We start from the raw sequence: 14,961 nt of genomic DNA, 5'->3' as shown, positions 1-14,961 counted from the left end.
ACAGAACTGTTTTTCTTCATTAAAAAGATTAACTTTGTGTTGTTTGAGGGATAGGCATACTCTAATCCTGTTATTTCTGGATGTGACTGGAAAAATAAACATTGCATTAATCCCCAGACCAACATAAACAGGGTTGATGCAATAAATTAGATTCTTTAATTAAAGCTATGCCACCCAGCTGCTTGCACAGCACAGGTACTTCATTCTACGTATCTGAAAGTCCAAAGGCAAACTGATTATTTGGTTACCTTTGTGGACTTAGATTGAATATGTATCACCTTCAAGCTTGATTATTTCTAGTATCACATTTCCCCAAAAAGTTCTTTACAAGACTGACAATGCACTGTCAGAAGAGATTGCCTGCCAAACACTAAAATGACTCCTATGCTTTGCTCAAGGAAGATTCTCTTGCCAACTCATCAAAAAGTGAGTTTGTAGTACAAACCCAAGCCTCCCCCCTTTTCTCTGTATTTATTAAAGGGTTGACATTTCTAATTCTTTGCCAACCAGATCTTACCGCCATCATTCCCCATTTGCCTTTCTTACATTACTCCCTGCTTTGTGCAATCAAAGATGGAAAAGAACAAACACAAAGAAAGAGGTCTGGGCTGAGCAATATTCAGCATAGCCTTGAAAGTGCTCAACTCACAATAGGTAGCAAAGGGGTCACTGAAAGGTGCTTAAAGCTTATTCATCTGCTCCTAACATTTCATGGACAGAGCAGGCACCTCAGCCAGTGAATATTCACTTTCTTCTCTTGTAGAGCTTTCTTTGCACAACATATGATGGTGGGCAAAGGTGGGAACGGAGACAAGAGTTTCCTCTAAAGCCAATGTGTACTAAAGGAAAGAGAAGGTCAGTCTTCCACCTCAGAGTTGCCACATCAATCGCAATGGAGAGTCAGTCTTATGTTGAGCTGGTTGTGAGGTGACGGAGAGACAAGGGGAAGGCAGGAAAAACTTGTTTCTAACCCTTTAACTCTTCTTATTTCATGTCATTTCTAGCTCTTGAACACTGAACGCTAACCATGTCCTGGAAGGGTGTAAGTGTTTGGTTTGGTCTTGGTGTAAATAATGTTACCCTTCCCATCTGAAGAACTCTTTCAACAGGCAATAAGGGACAATATTTTCAGAAACACCACAGTAGTCTTGCAACCTGTGTACTTTTTTCAAAAGTCATAGAGGTTCTCAGAACTGAGGCTCAGTTCTCTCAGAAAATAATTTTTCTGAGAATTATGTGCCTGGCCTACTCTGACATGCTTGTAAATCCCACCAGGTGCTGTGCTACATCTTTAGGTATCTAAATATCTTTGAAATCTTGTTGTTGATCACTGCTGTTGATGGAGCATAAATTCAAAGTCCACTGAGTGCTTTGAAAATTTCAGTGTAGGACATATTTGAGCTGCCTTTTGTCTTGTTTCAGGAGCAGACTCCCTTAACAGCCAGTCACGTGGTGATCATGGGAATTGCTTTTCTGCTGTGTTTGCATCCCTGCTGGATTTTTTGGCTTGTCCCTCACTGTGACCCCAGTTTTACTCTTCTGCTGTTGTTTGAGGAGATACAATTTGATTTTTACTAAACAGCCATATCTGACTCTTGATGATTTCTGGAAATACCAATTAGAAAAGCAGGCTTTCACATTTTCTATGGAAGACTGAATACTTAAAGGATGACTACCAGTCATGTTCAGTTTACAAAGGCTTATAAAAATAATGCAGAAAGGCATTCTGTTTTTCCAATGAACCTGCAAGACAGTTGTCTCCGGCTGCATTCCTGTATTCTCCCCGCTGCATTCTATTTTAACTTATCATGGGTATCTCTGAGGATATACCTCCATAATGTTCAAGGCTAGAACACACCACCAGGTTATCTAGTCTGACAGTTTTTTTTCAGGCACTCCTATATTTCAACTAGGCACCTTTTCAGCTGATGTGTATCTTCCATTAGGTAAACAATCATCTTCTGCAGACATCAGGGAAAGCAATATCCACCCTATACTGTGGTAGTTTATCACTCTTAGTGTTAAGAACATGTACCTCATTTTCAGTCCGGATTCAATTAGCTTCAGCTCCCAGTCATTCATTCTTGTTAAACTCTTCCTACTAGATTAAAGGGAGCTACAGTAGCCAGAATCTTAGTACCCACAATAATAAAGTCACTTTTTTCTAAAGAGATGAATAGAACCCTTCATTCCTCTATGTGAAGAATATCCTTAATTTGTAAATAACCAGAGTGACTCTTTTCTGTTCTTTCTCCAATTTGGACACCATATCGACATGTGAGTTCCAGTCTTTCCAGTGCCTTGTACACAGGTGATGTGCGGCCATAGTCCATGTTCCCCATTGCAAGGTCTATAATTTCACGGCTGTATGAAAAAGTATCAACCTCAACTTGCCATTCACCTTGTCAGTTTTAAAGCGACTTTCCAGATGTAAATGTAAGTGGCAGTATAACACATGAGGCAGTAGGGAATTGGGCCCTTAGGTTAGAAAGACTATATTTGGGTGTCACAAGAGAGTATAACTCTGAGTAATGGGATAAAATTAAGCAAGGGAAAATTTAGGCAGACTAGAATGAAATACTTTTTAACTGTGAGATCTATTAGGTTGTAGAATAATCTTCTGTGGGAACTGATGGAGGCCTAGTTACTTCAGACATTTAAAACTAAACCGGATAAAGCATTTGAAGATATTCTGTAAGGAATTATCCTGCATTGCCAGAGGGAAGGATTAGGTGACCTAGTAGGTCATTTCCATCTCCACTTTCTGTGATTTTGTTGTACAAAGCCCCACAAACAGGAAATTTTTATCAAAGTCAAGAGATGCCACTAAACCCTGTCTGTGTCAGAGAAAGAAGAGTGAATAACATCACATGCTGGTAACTGTGCAGGAATCCTAATCCAGCATTTCTGTGGGTTAGTAAATAAAACCAGTGCTGAAGGCTGGGTGCATAGTTTTTGTCTGAAAGCAGAAGCCTCCACTAAAGCAAAAATGTCAGGAAACAGCGGGTGAGTTATGAATAGGATCCAGGAGAAGAGGAGTAGGAAAGAAAAAATCAGGATGGGCCTGACATGCATAATAGTGTCATGAGCAAGTTATTAGTCAGGAATGAATCAGCCTGTAGTATAGGAGATGAAACCTGAAGCTCCAGACAGCCAGCTGGGAAAACAAGGTGTTTTTTATAGGTTTTGGTGTATGGGTTTTGATTCATAAAATGCTATTACGGATTAAAATCATAGTTAAGATGAGACCAGAGAAGGGGTCTTTCCTAAGGGTTGTACAAACACACTGCAAGCCAAGCTATGGTGCCTGCAGAAAAGTACATGTGGATGAACAGTCTAGCAGAGAAAGCTGTCAAAAGAATACCCATAATATCCTAGAGAAGGATCACACAGTTCTAAGGTCCATAACTTGATCTTCCTTTTTTTGTGTGTGCACTTTAATGTGATTTGTTCCTAAATTTGCTCTCAGCACATAACACACTCCCTTAATTATTGCTCTTATACAGTCATTTGTCTGCATGAGGCAACTCATTGCTTATTATTTCTGTTACTTAGTTTTTACATTGGACTCTCCTCCTAATCTCTCTAAACCTAGCTGCAAATAAATACGAGTTATAGGTTCCTGTACTGGATCTGGCTGGGATGGAGTTAATTTTCTTCATAGCAGCCTTTATTGAGCTGTGTTTTGGATTTGTGGCTCAAACACTGTTAACACGCCAGTGTTTTGGCTATTTCTTTTTTTTCCACTCTGCCTGCCCCCACCTAGCTGTGAATTGGTTGGGAAGGGACACAGCTGGGAGAGCTGATGCAAACTCACCAAAGATATATTCCCTACCATATAATGTCATGCTAAGCAATAAAAACTGAGGGTAGAGGAAGAACAGGGGGAAGGGTGGCCGCTGTTTAGACTGTCTGGGCGCTGGTCTGCTTGTGGAAGGTGGTGAGCAATTGCCACTGCATCACTTGTTTTTTTCCTCTTTCTTTCACTTATTAATCTATCTTTGCCTCGACCCACGAGTTTTCTCACTTTTGTTCTTCCTGTTCTCTCCCCCATGCTGTTGGTGGGTGGGGAGTGAGCGAGCAGCTGTGTGGGTGTTTAGCTGCTGGCCAGGGTCAACCCACTACAGTGTTTTTTTTTCGTTAACAAAAAAAGATTAAGCAAAGAAACAGTCAGACGGGGTTCTACCCCTCAAAACTCCTACTTTCCACATGTTGCAGCAGCCACTCTGAAAACAGGCCTGGACAATCCAAAACGCACAGTACCACATACGTGCACCCCAGTTGCTTACCACTGCAGTTTTTGCCTTTTCCTTATATTCTGTCCAATAAGCTACAAGAGAACTCATGAATAAGCATGTTTTGTTTTCTGTATGTGACCAGCCACTTTCAAAATACCTTGGGCTCTCTTGGTCTGGCTTCACGACTCCATTTTGCCCTTGTAAGCAGCCTAAATTGAGCCAGCTTCTGTACCTCACTGGCCCTTGCAGATCTGGCATTGAGGTCCTTCTGAAAGCACCCATCACCCTGCCGTCTGCTGACATCTATCGTGTGACATCTATCACATTAGGGAACATGAGACACATGGCAGTGCCCAAGCTGGGCTGCTGAAAGCTGTCAGCACTTCAGTTATTTCCTAGCTGGAAATACACTTCTGGGAGTGGGCAGGGCAGAGCGAGGAGTTTCAAACCCTGCTCTTGAGAGGCAACAGAGATGGCTTCCTACAAATGTGTGCAAGCACAACCCATTTGCTCATCAGAAAAAATCTGGGGTCAACATTTGGATCCCAGCTGAAGCGTTCAATCCATTGCAGATGGATCAACCCAAAGCGTTTCAAGCAGTGTGGTGTGCGTCTACTCCTCTAGATCAGTGGGTATGCCAAGAACGTTTTTTCCTAAGTGTAAGCTTATGTCATAAGGTATATTTTAATTTATTTTTACTTTTCTGGCAGGGCTGAAAGTACTGTCGTTCCAAAATGTTTCTTCTGGGAATATTGTCACATTTGGATGGCGTTCTAACATCTTTCTAACCATGACAGCAATAGGATAAGGAGCATGGGAAATAAGTAAAAGGTTCATCATTTCACCAGCAAACTCTTTAAATAGCCACATTTGAACACAAACAACCAAAAACCCAAGCATATAGAATGAAAAAAAAAAAGATAATTGGCCACCAGGTGTCAGTAGTTGTTCTCTTGTAACGGAAGGAATCCTATCAAGACTGCAAGGGGAATGGTTGAGCCAAGGAAGACACAAAATTAAATGGATTGTTTTGTTGTTGCTCAGATAAGGAATTTAAAAATGATCAGAGGATTTTGTCTTCCTATCTGTATAGAGCACAAGAACAAAGAACACACTGTTGGTGTATAAAATGGTCTTTTTCCTCCATTTCCTATTAAATCATTGCCTTTTTTTGCAAATTACAAAGATTGGTATTTAAAGCAAAGTAAGTACAGTTGATGAAAATGTATCTGTGGTCAGCCAATGTAAAAAGTCACTGGGACCTGGTAGGTCTTATTTGCTCTTCCTTGATCATCTCCACTCTGGCTCTGCCTACCTAATACTATAACATCCCTCCTTCAAAGCGTGATTAAACATAGACTTTCACCCCAGCTACGGGATCTCACTGGGTGACAAGGTAGTAAGAATAACCTGGTTAACTTGGTTCTGTAGCAATCATAAGACAATGTTTTCAATTTTTACGTCTAAGATTAACTTTTTTTTTTTCATGACTGCAGAGCGAGTTCACTTGATTGTTACAGTGACATCATTAAAATGTACCTCGGTGTTTGTAATTTTAAACTCCCAGAGACTTTTCCTATTCAGGAGGCAAAGATTTAGTTTGGTAGCTAGAGAGACATCACCACTCCCCTCATCTGCTAACACTGCCTGGTGTGAAACATATGACATGGTATTATGCGTCATAGATATATCTTTATCATAGTCAGATCTTTATCAATGATCTCGACATGGGGATCGAGTGCACCCTCAGCAAGTTTGCAGATGACACCAAGTTGGGTGGGAGTGTTGATCTAATTGAGGGTAGGAAGGCTCTACAGAGGGATCTGGCCAGGCTGGATCGATGGGTTGAGGCCAATGGTAGGAGGTTCAACAAGGCCAAGTGCTGGGTCCTGCACTTGGGTCACAACAACCCCATGCAATGCTAAACGCTTGGGGAAGAGTGGCTGAAAAGCTGCCTGGAAGAAAAGGACCTGGGGGTATGGGTTGACAGCTGGCTGAATATGAACAGGCAGTGTGTCCAGGTGGCTAAGAGGGACAACAGCATCCTGGCCTGTATCAGAAATAGTGTAGTCAGCAGGACTTAGGGAAGTGATCGTCCCCCTGTACTTGGCACTTGTGGCTGCACCTCAAACACTGTGTTCAGTTTTGGGCCCCTCACTACGAGAAAGACACTGAGGTGCTGGAGCGTGTCCAGAGAAGGGCAACGAAGCTGGTGAGGGGTCTGGAGAACAAGTCTTATGAGGATCGGCTGAGGGAGCTGGGGTTGTTTAGTCTGGAGAAAAGGAGGCTGAGGGAAGACCTTATTGCTCTCTACAGCTACCTGAAAGGAGGAAGTACAGTGGACAACTGGCCTGGGTGACATGTCTATACCTGAATTGCCCTTTGTGGAAAGTGGAGGAAAAGGCACTGACTATCCCTCTAAAGTGATTCTAAGACTTACCGTCAAAAAATGCTGCACAAGACCTAGGTATTTTTATTACCGTTATTATTTGAAATTATGCAGCAATAATGGGAAGGCAAGATCATCAATGACAGCCGAGCAGAGCTTTAGTTACGAAATGGTGTGATGATCCAGGCTGACATTTTCGTTGCTTTATAAGCTCATTTATTACCTATGCTATTTGTTGTGAGAACCAAAACAAAGTGGGAAAGGAGTTCGCAGCAATCAAACTTAAAGGCAAAGGCTGCATGTGAACATCATGAGTTTTTAGGAAAGCTGATACAAGGAGCAAAGAAGTTCCAGACTTGAGATTCTGAGAAAGGGACCATCAGGAAACACCCTGCAAGTAAACTATCAGTACCTGAGAACACCAATCTCTGCGTATTCATTTTCATGTAGGGCTGGGTGCTACATCTTTAACAGAGAGGGACCCCTTTCTCAGTCCGATTGCAGGCTGGAGCCCTCCAAGCTGATGCATCCCAATGTCCAGGAGCTTTGGGAGAGCCTGGCAAAGGCTTGTCTCTGCTGGAGATTTGGAGATGCAGCTCCTTTTTCATCCAGAATAGCGCTGGATAGATTTTTGTAAAATGTTTCGAAGTGTGGCTATGCCAGACCCTTGTGTCTGACAATTATGTTTGTTTAAGCAAGACCTCTGAGTTTGTAACAATGGAATTATCTATTTTTCAGGACAATTAACACAATGTTTTTGTACGAGCTGAAGGTCAGAGGATTAATGTGGTTTTATCTACAATGCATTTTTAAAAGCTAATTAAGAATCATTCAGTTCACTCTGTGCTAAAGACTGAGAACGTTTCACATTAGATGACTCTTGCTCCTCTGCAGCAGCAGAAAGAGAGAGAGAAAGGGAGAGGAATGGAGGAAGAGAGGAATGGAGAAAGAGTGAGCTGGCGTGCAAATAAATACATCACAGGGATGCACTTAATGGAGAACATTAAAAAACTCCATTCTGTTACCCCTAGAGATGAAATTTTCTCCTGGACATAAGGGCTAATCTAAAATATTAATCAGCAAAAATATTCATTATTTGCAATCACAAGCATTCCTTGTTAGAGGAGGAGAGGTGGAGAGGAATAGAGGGAAGCGCTGCTCTCAGAGCATTATTGTAGAGGCAGTTTTGTCACCTCGTGCTTACGGAGCATCTCCTCCTCTCTCTTTCTCTCTCTCTCGTGCCTGACAGCCTGCACACACCACCGTTCCTCTATGGGGAAAGCCTAGTTAACGGGCCTTCTGCCAGAGGTGAGTCTTCTGGGAGGAGATACGCGAGGGAGAGGAGCGGAGGTGGGACCGAGGTGCCAGGCAGCTGGCTTCTGGCAAGAAGGACCTGCCTGCTGGCACAGGGATGGGCATGGGTGGTGGTGAGGAGGCAGCGTGCCCTGCACACGCCCCAGCTTCAGGGATTGCAAAGGTTGGGGGAAGAAAAATGAGACACAAAATCAGAGGCATCCAGAGGTAACGCCAGGATTTGAAAAGCAGGGGCGAGGAATTTGTTTTTAATGCAGTGGCCTCTGCCTAGCCTTTTAATGGGAAAAGGTAAGAAAATTGGAAGCTGTTCCTACACTCTTGGTTGTGGATGCTTATCGACGCTGCTGATTCAAGCGCTCTGAGGTTCATTTGCTGTGTCTGCTCAAAGCATGTAAATACTATCAGACGTTGAGGTACCTCATTTCAAAACCGGGCTATGCGCTACTATTCTGTTGATCAAATGTGGCAATTATTTCAGGCTTAAAACCTTTTAGGGATAACAATAGGTGCTGCCAATCAAAGCTAGAAAGTACACATGCATTCAAAGAGCAAGCTGAATGAGGAATAACAGCAACATGTGTAGCTAGAATATATTATGGATTACCATCGTTTTACACAAAGGCTAGTAAACTCTTCAAAATGCAGCAACCTACGGAGCTAATAAAAGGGACAGAAATGTGCGGATGTCTCGGTTTGTCTAATTTGTGTCTTTCTAGCATTGGTAGGATGACTCACTGGATTTAGCAACGGCTTGTGAAGATGAACATATTAATAACTTTATGCTGCAGCTCTGCCATAAAATGTAATCTTTTACAATTCTGTATTCTCAAGTGAAATACAAGCTTAGAACCAGAATAAAATTAGAGAAGATATTTGAATTGTCAGCTTATTTTCTTTTTAAATCTGTGTTCATACAATTAAATATGCAACTCAACTTGGAGAAGAGTATTCCCTTTCATTCCCATCCCTTCACCAGTGTGCCACTCCCTACTATAAAAGACTGGAACATATTTAAATATGGGGCTACCGGGATAGTACTCCAAGGTACTCTGTGTCATTCTGTGCATTTTTGTATTGTACCAAACGTAAATTAACATTTTCCTCCCCATCCATAAACACTTGAATAGACCATGTACAACTCAATGGCAAAGATGTTATGCAGACCACGTACGACTCAATGGCAAAGAAGCCAGTTGCGTATTGAAATTTGCATATGTAATCCACAATGTTAGTAAACAATGGGATATATATCCGTTCTGCTTTTGATAAAATTCAACAGATTTGAATGATTAGATAATTGAGCACAAGGCTTGCCTGGAGGACATAGTAACTATAGCTCTGAATCTTTCAATCCTATTTTAAACCTTTCTCCATGGTGTTAGGCATCACTCTAGTCTACAGAAAGGTTCATCTGAATACTTGATGGCTTGTAGAATGTTATATAGAAAGCGTCTAACAAATCAGAAAGTAGAACCAGTGTTCCTAGGAATTAAGATGATGACAAAACCACTAGACTGACCAATTTGTTTCTCCTTGATTTTAATGAGACATGATTTTAATGAGACACTTTCACAGGCTGTGTCACTTACTGGAGACATGTTTGCATTTGTGCATTAAACATACTTGCAAATTTACTGAAATAACGGGACAGAAAAGTTACAACAAGTTTAGTGTAGACAAGACACAAATGTTAATTTCTAATCTTTTTGAAAAATTTATCTTTTTATGCTAAATAGCATCAAATGCAATCGATTAGGTTCAGGACATTCACTAACTTTATTTTTAACTTTTTAAATAATTATTTGCTGTGTGTGCGTAAAGTCTCAGAAAGATAAATATCTATTTTCTACCCCATTAAGTGGTTTGATATGTTGATCTTCTATTACTTAAAATGAGCTGAATTTGTGAAATAATTTGTGCAAAAAATTATGCACTCCATTCAATCTTTCCATGCCATGCACCCTTTGAAATTACTTATGCACTTTATTGATTTAGCGTATAAGAGAAAGCAGTGTTTCTAATGTTTTTGTAAAAATACATATATGCATTTATATAATGTGCATAAATTACTATAAATACATAATATAATGAAAAAACCTTACACACACATATATATAAGTATACTATGATGTCTCTCACTCTGTCTTGGATTCTTAAGTGATAATGAATTACATACACCCCTATCTCAAATGCTTAAAACCTGAAAATGCTTACACTAAATAGTCAGATATCTACTGCAGATAAAGACACTTCAATTTCTTACCTGCTTTTTTAATTTCAGGGACAGCTGTCTTCTCATGAGCTTTCTCTTTTTTCCCTTCTTTTTCTAAGATTTAATTAGAGAAAGTAATTTAATATGCTAGAACTCTGAATCATATACTCAAATATGCAGTCAGCCAAGTCCTGGTGGGCACGTGCTGAAAAAACTGTGACTTATTTGGGAGTTTAGTTCAGATTATTCCTTTATAGCACTTGCACCCAACTAGCCACAGAGCAATCAGCTGAAAATGAAAATTAATCAGTATGCATCAACTATGGATGATTTGGACCCTTAATAATTCATCAAAGGCTGGGCAAAAATCATCAGTGCATGAATGTGGTACCTTTAAGCTAAAGCTCCAGTAGCAATGAGATCATTAAAAAATAATGAATGACACAAATATTTTCCCATGAAAGCAAGACCTTAGTGGATTTTAGATGCTTCCTGGCAATGAATGATCCAAAATATTATTTATATGGATATCAAGGCTTTGCAGGTTTGTCACTGCAAGTTTTGGTTGTGATTCTATAAAATAAATAAATAAATCTACCCCATGTTCAGAAAGTGGTGTACCATGCACTGCGTGATATCTCCCATAAGTTTTGTGTGTGGCAGTGTCACTATGTCCTGCTATATATCGTGAGTCCATTAAATTGTTTAACAAGCCCATAGATGACCACCAAACGGGACTTTTTATTTGTCAGAAAAAGGGTTTAGAAAATATCAGACACTGAACACATCGGACGTCAGATACTGAAGAAGCAGTAACATGCAAATGGCGTCTAAGCAACTAAGAGAAGGACGATACAGAGCCAGAAGCATAGGATTAACCGAACAAAAACCAATGACATCTGAGCCAGGAGCAGGAGTAAAAGCTGAATGAGGCCAATAAGAAACATTCCCAAACCATACCTTTCTTCTTTGTTTCAGTCAAAGCCCTCTTTACATCAGTCTTTTTCTTTTCTTCTTTTCTCTCTAAAAAAGGAAAGAGAAGTTCAGCTGACTGCTTTTACATATCTATATATATATACACACACACTCACTCACACACATGTATATGTATATATTTGGGATCGGAATCCTTGACTGACTGCAATAGGTTCTAGATTTGATAAGCTGGTCACTCAGGCAGGAGTTTACTATCAGCAGCTCAGTTATACAGCTTAATACTCAGAGAGTGAATATGGCGCTAAGGATAGAACTGGAAGCAGTATGTACACCAGATAATTACTTAAATAAGTACTAATTCAAGAAATTATGCCCATTAACCTGGTGTAACTAAGAGTTTATTGTGGTGATTCAGTAGCCATGCACCTGTTCTGCTTCTTTTATAAAATCTGACTGAATGGCAGCAAAACTTGCAAGTGGTACTTGGGAATAAGTGAAGAATGCCATGAAAAGCCTGCATATATAATATATCTTTATAACGCTTTTTATGAATTGAACCTTTGAAACTGTCATTACAGGACTTCTGTTATTCATGGAGAATTGCAGCTAAAGCACCATCTACAAATGAACATGACTTGTTCTTTTAAAAGCATCTGCCTCTGTTTTGTCAATTAATTGGACAACAGTAGGAATAAGGATATTTTTTTCTTATTTTACAAAAGCTACAACAATTTAATTACTTATTCCATGAATGTTATTAATTAGAAAATTGAGAGTTCAGTAGAGGAAATGAGGAAGATATAATTCTTATTTTTCCTTTGGGAAATGAATCCCCATTTTGATGGGGAAGAATACAAGAGTACAGGAACAGCTAATCTAAATGCTTTTTTTAACTGCTCATCGACAAAAAGCCAAATTTGTTACCTTCTGTTTGTGCCGCATGGCTTTGTCTGTTGATGTAGCTAGCAGAACTATAGTTTTCTTTTTGTGATGTTTTACTGTTATGAATGCGGATAAGTTCTATTACTATACAAAATGGCACAACCACAGGACCATAAGCCTTTAAGTGAGAGTCTTTTCTTTACTTGAAAAATATTTAAGGTGTAGGAATATTTTCTGAAGACAGCAGATCCAAGACGCAAGTATACTATTATCCCTTGCATAAATTAACATGAAGATAAAGGAAAATTGAATAAAGTTACTTTTCACTTCTCTAGCTACCACAATAGACTTTTCTTCTGCATGAAAAAATATATACAAACAGGGAATGAAAAAAAATTAATTGAAATACTGCACAGCGTGTTTCCTAAACCAAAACAAAATATGCGTAGGTTTGATAGAAAAATTGTTATTTTCATCGAGTACATGAATTCCACAGTCTGTCCGTGGTGATTTCATAAATAAAGTTATTTTGCCTGTTGTGGAGGCAATATTCAGGGTCTCCAAACCATACTTCTGCTGATTTTCTGACAATAGTGTTTAACGTTAAGCATCTTCTTGACATGTTCCAGTTCTTTCTTGTTTAAACAGATTTGTTCATTGCGTTCCCCTTGTTACTGTCTAGACAAAATGAAGCAGAAAATCCTTGTATATGTTTTACAGAATGTTTCTCCCGGTGTTTTGTGCTTAATTCTCCCTGATGAAACCCTAAGCGTAATGGACTTCAAGCTACAAATTCCTTGTGTCGTGAGCGTGCTTTATGACACTCAGGTTTCTTAAGCACGTATAGAGCATCAGAGTAGTGCTGATCCTCCACAAGCTTGTTTGGAGCTTCATTGTCTTGTATAAGTTAATATTTTTGTTGTTGTCTCTCTCTCTCTTCGATGTAGTGTTCCAGAGACTCATGCTACAGACCATGGCTGCCTCCCCAAAACAGAAAACTCTTAGCCTCAGATTACACACAAGCTGTTCCACAGCTCCATTTTCCTCTTCCGCCTATCACTTTTCAGTATTTCATTTCCAAATGCAATGTACAGCTCTTCTAATTTCTAAAATGTCGTTTAGTTGTTTGCTCATTCTGCCTGATTGAACCAAAACTGTTGAACATATCAAATCTATCAGTTACTGCCAGAAATAAAGCTTCTTTCTAACATTCTTACTTCCAGTAGCCTTTACTGCTAGTAACTAGAGACTGAAGTGCTAGTGGTACTTCTATGATTTCCATTTTTGTCTGAGTTGAGGCACTCAGACAGACAGAGGCATTCTGCTGGAGCTGTTAACAGCTCTGCTCTTCCAGTTAGATTAATTTTTCTGCTTCCTTATACTTCTGGTGCTAGGTGATGCACAGGAATAATTTGTATGCCCAAGGTCCTTACAACCAACAAGATTCTCTCTAATCGAAGGCCATTTCTGCCTTTGAATTTGTAGCATTTTGCATGCTTCTGGGGCCCAGAGAAGCCGTATGAAATCTGCTCCAAGTTTCATAGCAAGGTTCAGAGCCATATGTGTCTTGAGAGCCATGAGCTGAGACATGGAGCTTTGAGAATTGGAGCTTTGTATGGAGGATGTACAGTTAGTAGCAGGATTTTTTACTGCAAATAACCTAAAGCACAAGGAGACTACATCCCTGGCTGCAGAGTTGTTATTGCTAAGTCATTCCACCAATTAATTCCACTGACATAATTTTCTTCCATCAAGCTCTCAAGTTGCAATATTCAGTGTCCAGGGAGCCTAGAGACATCTAGATTCGTTATGAATTTTCTAGAGGACGATTGCATAGAGGTATTAAAGGAATGTGGCCCCTATTTCCCACTGGCACTGACTAATGCAAGGTATGCACCCTTGGTCAAGTCTGAGAAAAAACATCAGAGGGCTTCCATTCACGTCTCAGCTGCATCTGGCCCCACTGATGTCCCTCACAGCGACTACTGACAAAAGTTTATGTAAATGAGAAGGACGGACTTGGTAAATGGATATTATGGAAAGAGCTATTTCCGATTTAAGGAAGCAATCCCATTTCTTGAGTAAATTTATTTCCTCTCAATTTGAGTGTCTCACATTTAGATTGTTGCATATTAAGTGTATATTTAACACCAGCAAAACCTATCGTTTCTGAAGCAGTAAATGCAGTGGGTTTTCTCCAGATATGTACACAGCTAAATTAAGAGGCAGAACAAATAATTAAATAGGAACTTACACAGGTCTTTTGCACTGTAAAATATGTACCCCATCTGTTGATTGAAAGTACTTATATTTTTTTAGCTAGAAACAGGAACAGGACTACAAATGTCCATGGGTCAGCTGCATAAAGAGGGATCATAATATGGGTGAACAGTGGGTTACAAAAGGAAACACAAGGTGTTTTTGATGATTCAGGGTTGACTACAATATGGAATTCAAGTGCAATTGACTATTAAAAAAACTATTGCTATTGTTACTATTTCTTGATAATGTAATTAATGCTATAGTTTTACCAGGAGCACTAGTCCTGAACCCCATTTTACGTACAGGGTGTAAGTGATATGTGTACAAAAAGACCTCACCTTCAAAAGCCTGCAATGCATTTATAAGAATGAAATAGGATTATAAGCAGATGGAAGAGTAAAAGTGACAGAATCAGTCAGCAAGACAGCAATGGACTTTGCATTTAGTCAAGTTTCTTCTGTAGAATCTACACAAAAGTGGAGTTTTATGTAGTTTAAGGAGGAATCCAGTGAGCATGAGAAGTGTGGATTTGAACAGTGATGTGCTATTGAATGAGAAATTCAGGTAATTTTTTTTTCCTGGGGGAAAAAAAAAAAAGGAGCAGCATAGAATAGTTTTCTTGGGAAGTGAAGAAAGGAACAGCCCTAAAGCAAAGAAACAGCTGAGATGGAATTATTTACTGCTGAATAAGGGGTGAGGGACAGAGGACACCACTGGAAATCCACGTA

General features: G+C 39.7%; 1 protein-coding gene across 19 annotated transcripts in view; it reads right to left on the bottom strand.

The window, feature by feature from the left end:
* The window catches only part of TRDN (triadin), a 236,903-nt gene that overhangs the window by 107,605 nt on the left and 114,337 nt on the right, over positions 1 to 14,961 (bottom strand). For all 19 annotated transcript variants that reach the window (XM_054194837.1, XM_054194845.1, XM_054194850.1 and 16 more), the window contains 2 exons: positions 11,114 to 11,172; positions 10,205 to 10,267 (listed from right to left, as the gene is read on the bottom strand). In XM_054194837.1, coding sequence (XP_054050812.1) covers positions 10,205 to 10,267; positions 11,114 to 11,172 — 122 coding nt within the window. The remainder of the gene's footprint in view (positions 1 to 10,204; positions 10,268 to 11,113; positions 11,173 to 14,961) is intronic.

Source organism: Rissa tridactyla, chromosome 3 (assembly GCF_028500815.1).
Source record: "Rissa tridactyla isolate bRisTri1 chromosome 3, bRisTri1.patW.cur.20221130, whole genome shotgun sequence".
Taxonomy (NCBI): Eukaryota; Metazoa; Chordata; class Aves; order Charadriiformes; family Laridae; genus Rissa; species Rissa tridactyla.
The sequence above is the reverse complement of the archived record's forward strand: the minus strand, read 5'-3'. Positions and strand labels throughout refer to the sequence as shown.